Source organism: Acinonyx jubatus, chromosome A1 (genome assembly GCF_027475565.1).
Source record: "Acinonyx jubatus isolate Ajub_Pintada_27869175 chromosome A1, VMU_Ajub_asm_v1.0, whole genome shotgun sequence".
Lineage (NCBI taxonomy): Eukaryota > Metazoa > Chordata > Mammalia > Carnivora > Felidae > Acinonyx > Acinonyx jubatus.
In genome coordinates this window covers 1,213,030-1,221,832 of record NC_069380.1, presented here as the reverse complement: position 1 = coordinate 1,221,832, position 8,803 = coordinate 1,213,030, and the positions used below count along the sequence as shown (strand labels likewise).

The window sequence follows — 8,803 nt, the reverse complement described above, 5'->3', positions numbered from 1 at the left end:
GGTTCATTCCTCCACTCCACCCGGCTTTGCCTTGTCATTTCTAAAAAGCCGATTCAGCACATCTCTCAGATGGGCCACGCAAGGGCTTTCGGCAACTCTTGGGCCTCTGTCTCTTCATGAACAGACACTCCCTCCTAGACTAAGACTCAGAGCTGCAAGGTGGGGTCGCAACCACGGGGAAAAGCTCACATTCGCCCATACAAGAATGGCCTGAGTTGGCCCGTGGCGACGGGGCACCCGTCTTACAAGGAGAAGCTAAGGCTTTCACGCCAATGGTGATAATCGTGGGAAATCCATTTTTGAGGCTGGATCTCGCTGTCAGGATGAATCATCCTCTTTGCTTAACACGAAACTGAGCCTGGGAACGGCTTGCCCACCCTTCCACGCTGGCCGCTCTGCAGAAATCAAGGTACCTGAACAGTGACAGCCACCCACAAGAGCCTGGCGCTATTTCCCCAACGCGTCCTGCTCTCGCAGTTTTCGTTCTCCATCCACTTGATTTGTGCATATCCCCCTTCTGTCAACCTGCATCTCGAGACCTCGAAATACCCGACCAAATGTGAACCATGAGACTTCCTAATCCGGGATGAAGCTTCTGGGAGAACTGAGCGGCCCAGGACCCGCTCCCCTTTCATGGTGTGCGCGTGCAGGGAAAGGAGGGGTGGGTGGGTGTCATTCATAGCCTCTATTTTCTGAATCATCTGGGTCGCCCCCGCCCCAAACCGAGCAACTACCTGCCTTGCGACTTCTCCGCTGCGGGAGGAGGAGGAAGCGGCAGGGCCCAGGGGGGCACCGTCTGCCGGGGCGCGCATGGCGGCACGTCCAGGGCCCACGGAGACGCCCGTGCCAGCCTTGGCAAGAGCAAGACTTGTCTCCCCCAGCCCCTCCAACCCTAGCCCTTAGCATAGTGTTGAACGTGGTCGAATCAAAAAGGGAATCCAGGCAGGCGCTGGCTGAGTTTGCCTGTGAGATTCCGGGGGGAGAAAGAAGCAGGGACTTGGCCAGCCCTGGTGGCCCACCTGCCTGCCACTCCGAACCCAAAATCCAAGGGGGGAACAGACCCTGTGTCGCCGCCCCGCAGCGGAACTGGAACCTCCACAGCCTGAGCTTCAATCTTCAAATCGTCGGCAACTCCTGTTTTCCCAATAATTAAAAAACGAGTAAAGCAGAGCTTTAAATGCAATAGTACTCTCTGGACTAAAGCAGAATAACAATAACAGCAACAACGACTGTCCTTTAACCCCACCCATCCCCGAAATGCAGGGAGCCGAGGCTTGGGGCTTTGCATCCTCCTCTGGTCGCCAGGTCCAGCCCCCCGCCGCTCGGACCCTGGGCGGAGGGGCTGGGGGGGCTGGGGGGGCGGGGAGTGGCGCGCACGCGGACTCGGGGAAATCCGGGCGCTCAGGGGTGCTTGGGACACTGTGCGGCCCGGGCTCCCCGGGACCTCGAGGGGCGATGGGGGGCGTCGGGGTCCCGGAAAGCCCCGGCTACCGGGGAGGCCCCGCGCGCCCCGCCCGCAGCAGGGGAGGGAGGCCGGGCAGCGAGGTGCCGCCCCCTCCGTAACTTTCTAAATGGCTTTGGGGGAAGAGGCGGAGTGTCCGGTGCGGTTAAAAGGCGTCGCCGGAGCAGGCAGGTGTCGAGGACCCGTAGCGCCCGGCGCGCTCCGCACTCCGGGACTCCCAGCCAGTCGGCGGCGCCCCAGCCCGCAGCGAGCGCGGAGGCGGCCCCGGCCAGGACCGGCCCAGACCCCGCCAGAGCGCCCCGCCGCCACCCGGGACCCCCTCGCCGCCCGCCCCCGGCCCCGCCGAGCGCTCCCTCCCGCACAGGTGAGGCCGCGCCGCAAGTGCGCCCGACTCTCGGCGCCCCGGGGACAGCTAGGGCTGGGGGACCCGGCGCCGGGAGGGACCCCGGGACGGCCTAGGGCCGGGGACCCCGCGCCAGGAAGGGCGGCCGGGACAGGGGGACCCGGCCGCGTCCGGGCAACCCGGATCCCGCGAGCTGGACACGCGCGCTGAGGCCCCTGCGCCGTCCCTGTCCCGGGCGGTCGCGGCAGCGGACCTGGGGCGGGGAGGCGAGGGGCGAGCGCGGACGTCTGGAAAGGGAGCGGCTCAGGCCGAGCTCTGAAATTCGAATCGGGCTGCTCGGGCCGGATTTGCAGCAGCGCCGGAGAAGGGGACGTGGTAACCGAAGCCGGGGCCGTGACCGGGCTGGGCGCGCGGGGCGGGGGAGGGGACCGTTCCGGCTCAGCGTGACGAGTGTCGAGACACTCCTGGGGGAGATTCTCGCTCTGCTGCCCGGTCGCCGTAACTGCGGCCACCTGACCTGTTCCGTTGGCCGAAGGATTAGTTCAGAAAGTTGCAGAAAGTCGGGGGCAAAGCAGGACGCCTTCGCAGCAGGAAACTGACCTTCACCTCCTCGCGCTGCCCTGGGGAGGGAAGTCACTCAGGTCGAGGTCCGGCCGGATTAACTAGCACTCCCTGCCCCCGCGAGCCCGGAGACCTAGACGCAGCCTGAACCTGAGGTTAGTTTGGTTGCTTGCCTTTTTGCCCAACAGTCAAGAGCGTTTGTCCCCAGGTGGCGTTTTCCTGCTGGAAAGAGCGCTCTCAGGACACTTTTTACAGACGAGGTAGCCTGCAGCTGAGAAGCGTGTTCTGTAGGACGGGCCGCGTTAGCCCTTCGGTGCCCCCTCACTGGCGCGAGGAAATCGGCCCAAAAGGCGTGTGTCCTCCGAGCTTTCCGACAGGCGGACACGTAGGACCACGACCACTTACTTGGGACTGGGTCTTGAGATGGGTGGCGACGGCCACGTCCCCATTAGTCCTTCGAGTCTCCTTCAAATGTAGTGTGCTAAGTCAGTCACAGTTACAGACACCTGTGAGGGGGTGGGGGCGCTCTGTGGAGAGGTGGAGCATCCAAAAAGTGAGGACTGAGAAGAAGGTAAAGGGGTCAAGAGCTCCTTTTGCCTTTTCTGGGACCTGGTGATTCACCCGGGGCCTTCCCCGGAGACCCGAAGCAGCTTCTCAACCCACTTCTGGCCCAGCTCCAGACAATGACAGGGTGGTGTGGGCCAGGTAGGAGCCTGCCCATGACCCATCTGCCAGGTCAGGAAAGGCAGGAGGGCAGCTTCCTGGGTGATCTGAATGCCGAGGACAATTCCATCCTGCTTGGCTAGTCCATCTTGACCTATCACCCGTGTCTCCTGCGGAGCGCGTTGTAATTTGCTCCTTTTCCTAAGAGGATCTTTAAAGCAGATCCTTTAAAGGATGGAGAGCTTTACAAAACGACAGTATCTTTCTCAGCTGATGGTGATTGGACTGGTTTACAAAAGAGCATGTGATCCTTGGTAGCGCAGAAGAGGCCAAGGCGTAAGGACCACCCTCGATTTTTAGTCGGACGTATTGACTTAAACCAGGGAGAGTTTATTTCGGTGAGTGTTCTGCTCTCCACTCGGTGCTGATGAAGAACCGGACTGTCTAATTTCATGATACTGTTTGGTTCAAAGATGAATTTTGGTTCACCTGAGGACCTCCCAGACAGTCTGTATCTAAAGGGTCGGGGCTGAACCCAGACTAAACCACAGTTTCTTCCAGTCGATGTGTCTCTTTGTCAAGCTGAGTAGGTCTGAATGTGTCTCAAGCATATTTCAATCTTCCGTAATTTTTGTGTCTGTGACTCTTCTCCGTGTCTCTCCTGCCTCCTCTGACCAGGATGGCGTCGGATGGCTCCGGCCAGATCTTAGTGCCCCACAGCAGTGCCCAAGATGGGGCGCAGTGACGAAAGGCATTCGTTCCCAGCTTGCTTAGGAAGTCCATCAGGAAACGGGACCCAACCTGTTCCAAGTGGGCAGAGCATTATGCTTTTAAGTAAGAGAAGAAGGAGGATTCACTACCAGCTTAGAAGGGGTGGAAAACCGATCACTCACCAGAATTGTGGAGAGGTGGAATCTTGTTTACAAGAGGGGTTGATTGAGACAGTTGGGCTGTAACTACGAATAAATGAAGGCAGTTCATATCCTGGGATGAAGAGAAGGCCACTGTCTCATGGCAGATTGATCACAGGCTTTTCCAAATCCCTTTTCCATGAGTAGCAGGCTTTGGTTCTGAACTTCAATACAGTGACTCATCTTGTAGGGCCGGTGACCGGGGAATCACGGAGTTAAATTTGCTGTCCTTTCTCTTAATGTGCACCTTTAGAAACGCCTCTAAATTAAAACCATGACCCACAATGAAAAATGCACAATTACAGCCGTCACCAAACAGCTGTATCCCTCAGTACTAAACCGAGCAAATCAGTCCCACCCCACCGTGGCAGTGAGGACCACCCATCCAGACACAGAAAGTATGTGCAAAAATCCATGCATGGTGGCTTTCCTCCGTGGGGAGACTAATTCTGACCTGTTCCTTTTCATATAGAAAAAGGAAGTGAAGCCTTCTGTGAAATTTTAACCTGGGAGTGCCTCAAATGTAAACTTTACCATCGGTAACAGTCATTTCACTGTTACATCCCAAATCCATGAAAGTGAACCGAAATGTTTTCAAGGAAGGTAGCTCTGTAGGGAGTTGGTCTGTTGGCCTTTAAGGCAAGGCCGGCCTCAGCCAGCCTCGGTCCCGGTGGCACCGTCCAAAGCCTGAGGCTAGTGGGCACAAGTAACAGGCGGGTCCCGTTCAAGTGCTGAGTGACCTACGCAGTCCGCAGAGTGCAGAGTTCGGTCAGCACTAATTAGCGCCTTTAAGTTAGCAAGTACTTTTGCTGTGGCGCTCCTCCTCCACCCCCCGCATCTCTGTTATGTGCCAAGCACGGGGCGAATTCTTCCCGGGAACACGCTAGTCTTTATTAGACAACACATACGAACACGTTCCAGGTGGTTTGGGAACTATGCGTCTAATCCTACAGCGAGCTGGGCTGGTTTTGTTTTCATCGTTTTGGGTGAGGTTGCGTAAGAGTTGGTATTTGCTCGCGAGGCGGTTTAAGAGTGCTCACTCACCGGGGACCCGGAGAAGCCTCCCCAGTTCCGTCCTGACGAGTCACGCCTGTGTTGTGTTCGCTTTGCCCTTTCCAGCACACACGGCCCGGAGGAGATGGATTGGAGCACGCTGCAGACCATTCTGGGGGGCGTCAACAAACACTCCACCAGTATTGGGAAAATCTGGCTCACCGTCCTCTTCATTTTCCGCATTATGATCCTTGTCGTAGCCGCGAAGGAAGTGTGGGGAGATGAGCAAGCCGATTTCGTCTGCAACACTCTACAGCCTGGGTGCAAAAATGTGTGCTACGATCACTATTTCCCTATCTCTCACATCCGACTCTGGGCTCTCCAGCTGATCTTCGTGTCCACGCCGGCTCTCCTGGTGGCCATGCATGTTGCATACCGGAGACACGAGAAGAAAAGGAAGTTCATTAAGGGGGAGATAAAGAATGAATTTAAGGACATTGAAGAGATCAAAAGCCAGAAGGTCCGTATCGAAGGGTCACTGTGGTGGACCTACACCAGCAGCATCTTCTTCCGCGTCATCTTTGAAGCAGTCTTCATGTACGTCTTCTACATCATGTACGACGGGTTCTCCATGCAGCGCTTGGTGAAGTGCAACGCGTGGCCTTGTCCCAACACAGTGGACTGCTTTGTTTCCAGGCCCACGGAGAAGACCGTCTTTACGGTTTTCATGATCGCGGTGTCTGGAATTTGCATCCTGCTAAATGTCACCGAATTGTGTTATTTGCTAATTAGATATTGTTCTGGAAAGTCCAAAAAACCAGTTTAACGCATTACCCAGCCAGTGGATAAAAGAGAGGGTGAAAAGGAGGAGGCACAGACAGGTGCTTTGCTGTCAAGGCACAGTCACCAGCATTTCCCGAGATACAGATTCCTATCTTAAACGCAACCATTTGAAACTGCTCTGGATGTCAGTGAAACTCCAGATGCCTCCAACAGAGCTCTCCTCTCCTAAAGCTTGAAAACAAAGGCATGATTCTGTGCCTATACTGATTTTCACTAAAATAGTTCCAGTGAGGCCCCGGGCCGCTAGGGCTTGTGGGTGTAGGCTGTCTCCTATTTTAAACAAAGGACATCAGCATTTCTTTCTCTTTCTTGGAGGAAAGGAGAGAAACGCCAGGTTCTAAAGAGGATGCTGAGAAGCTTTGCTTGATCTCCTTAAGGGTCTCTTTGCCGTTTTCCCTGAAGTAAAGGTGAACATAGAGATTCTTGGTTCTTTTATTCACTTGGGGAGTTTTAGTCTGTAACAGTGGACGGGGTTATCTAACGCTTCAAACTCTGTTGTGCTTTTTTAAGTGAAAACTTTAAAATGGGATAGATGTTCTTTTGATCCGTAAGATGTTCTGAAAACCATGATATGTTCACCCTATTTCAAAGGCTCAGATTCTGATATGTAAACGGTGTGCAATTAGATACTGTCATTGAGTTTAAAATAGAGCCTTTCAGTTATGAGTAATTTGCAGCGCCCCTGCGAGGCTGGTGGCCGTGTTCATTGTGGTACGTAGCCCGTAAAGGCATTTCAGCCTCTCACACGTGAAACGAACTAGAAGTTCTTAGGGGTGGCTTGTATGAGCAAAGAGCCTTATTTCAAATACTTAGGTGTAATTTTGCATGAGAAGTACACGCTGGATGGACCACCAGCTGCTACTGACTACAGGCTGGGGCAAGCCACCCTCTCTACAGTGTTTGCCCTCTCCATTACTGCGGTCAACAGTGGGAGCACTGATTTAAAGAGGTTGCTTGGGAATGCTTCATTGCCACAGTACAATTTAATGGTGCAGAACAAAATGGGGGGAGTGGTAGTTACTGTTTTTAAAGAATAGATGGAAACAAAATTTTAAAGAATTTAGATGGACTCGAAATTCTAATGATTAAAAATGAGTTTCGTCTGCTTCAAAAGTTTGCTTCCCTCTTTAGCATCCGGTTTTCTTAAGTGAAAATAGAATTGGTAGGCATTTGTTTCTAAATAGAAATTAGAGTTTAGATAAATATTTAGGTGTTCTATGGGACAAACTGGACCCTAATATTATCACTGTGCTTGACATGGTTTCCAAAAAATGGTACTCGACATACTTTCATGAGGGTAAACACTTTTCTGTCGCCAAGAATAGCACTGTAAAAACATTTTGTAATAATAAATCATAGCTTTAATTACATGCTTGTAACTAAATAATTTTGTAATGTCTCAAATGTCATTTAAAACATTAAATATAATTAATTCGTAAAATAACTATTTAAAATCTCTTACAGTTTTTAATAGAAGAGCAGATTTTATTTTAACCCATAGCCAGTGTTCTATGTTAATATTTTACATTTTATAACACCAACTCGGTAAATTACCAGGGTGTCCATCCACCATTCTGGGATTCTTCTGCCCGGGCACAGGAAAGCCTCTGTCACCAGAAAGATTGACAGGAGAGGGGGAAGAGTATTTTTGTCCAGCTGCATGCTCACCTCCAACAGGTTTTTGACAAACACACGTGCAGCACGACGTGTGGACCGGATTTGTAACCTGCAGGATGCCAAGTTGGGTTCACGTGACCGGTTTGGCTCCTGGAAGAATCACGGGAGCTGAAAATGTCATTCATGGTGAAGTTCGGCTGAGGCATGAGAAAAATTCTATAAGGGGTCTTTTCTGGGAGATGTACTTTCTGTATATTTGTAGGTAATCGAATCTGGTCTGATGAAGCTGCTCTGCATTCCTTATCGCCCATTTCTATGGGAAATAAGCCCGTAGGCAGGCCAGCCTGTCCTGTGTGTGGGAGTGCTTGCTGTCTGCGGGCCTGCCTGCCTCCAGGGTCTCTCCCCCAGCCGGCCAACAGCGGCTCTGGCTTTTCAGTAAGAGGAACCTTGAGCCCAAGGACCTCAGCATTTTACACATAAATACTTAGGAATGTTTTTTATGGAGAACCATATGCCATGCGCTCGCTTTCTAAATGGATTTAAGAGGACAAAAAAATAGCCCACTTTCATCCAGGTAATAGAAAAGAGAAAAATAGTCCCTGGTCATCTTCCAAAGTGCTCTGCACACAGGCTGTTAAAACGGCACACGATTTTTAAGATAGATGTGTTCATTCTTATAAGCTGTGAAGGTTGTTACTCTCAAGGTTTTAAAAGACTAGACCAAAATAATTCCAGATCACTACTGACCACTTTGAAGAGCTTATAGAGCGGTCTGGCCACACGCCTGAAAATTAGAGCCTGAACTTTGAACATGAATTTAATCCTCAGTACATATCTCGAATTTATCATTTGTGCTAGGTAAGAAAAACCTCTGTTTGGGGCTTTTGTTTTTGTTTTTCAAAAGGGACCACCAAAAGACCCTGGGCCGGCCTGATTGCATCAAGGCCATTGGCCAGCCTCCAGGAGGGCCTCCGCACTGGCTGGGCATCCACGTATTTGACCTTGAAAGCCTGTGAAACGGTGGGTGCGGCCCAGCTGCCAATTTATCTGGCACAAGGTTTGCTAGTAAGCTGGCACTCGTGGTCTCAACTCTTCCGTAGATGCACAACTGTCAAAAGGCGGGTGGCAATTGGCAGTGAGTGAATGAGGGCCGGCTCAGGAGGACGCAGGCAGTATTCTCCAGGGTGGCCTGGCCCGAGCTGACCATCACTGCTGCCACCGACCTCGGCAGTCAACTAGACAGCAGCAGGCAACGTGCCAAGAGGGGCGTCTGGTGGGTATTGCAAGAGCTCACTTAATTCTCCGGACCTCAGTTCTCTCATCTTACAATGGGCTTACTGGTACTTTCCAAGGTTAATGGAAAGCTAAGTAAGACAATTTCTGTAAAAGCTTTCTACGTAGTGAAGTGCT

At 52.4% G+C, this 8,803-nt stretch overlaps 1 protein-coding gene across 2 annotated transcripts; it reads left to right on the top strand.

Annotated features, from left to right (window-relative positions):
- The first annotated feature begins 1,644 nt into the window (after nt 1–1,644).
- Nucleotides 1,645–7,223, top strand: GJB2 (gap junction protein beta 2). 2 transcript variants are annotated; one of them, XM_027064496.2, is made up of 2 exons: nt 1,645–1,826; nt 5,060–7,223. In XM_027064496.2, the coding sequence occupies exon 2, from the start codon at nt 5,079–5,081 to the stop codon at nt 5,757–5,759; it is 681 nt and encodes a 226-aa protein (XP_026920297.1). In that variant the 5' UTR covers nt 1,645–1,826; nt 5,060–5,078; the 3' UTR covers nt 5,760–7,223. The 2 variants fall into 2 exon arrangements, with proteins under 2 accessions (XP_026920297.1, XP_014933259.1); XM_015077773.3 differs by lacking the exon at nt 1,645–1,826 and adding an exon at nt 1,915–2,521.
- Nucleotides 7,224–8,803: the final 1,580 nt, after the last annotated feature.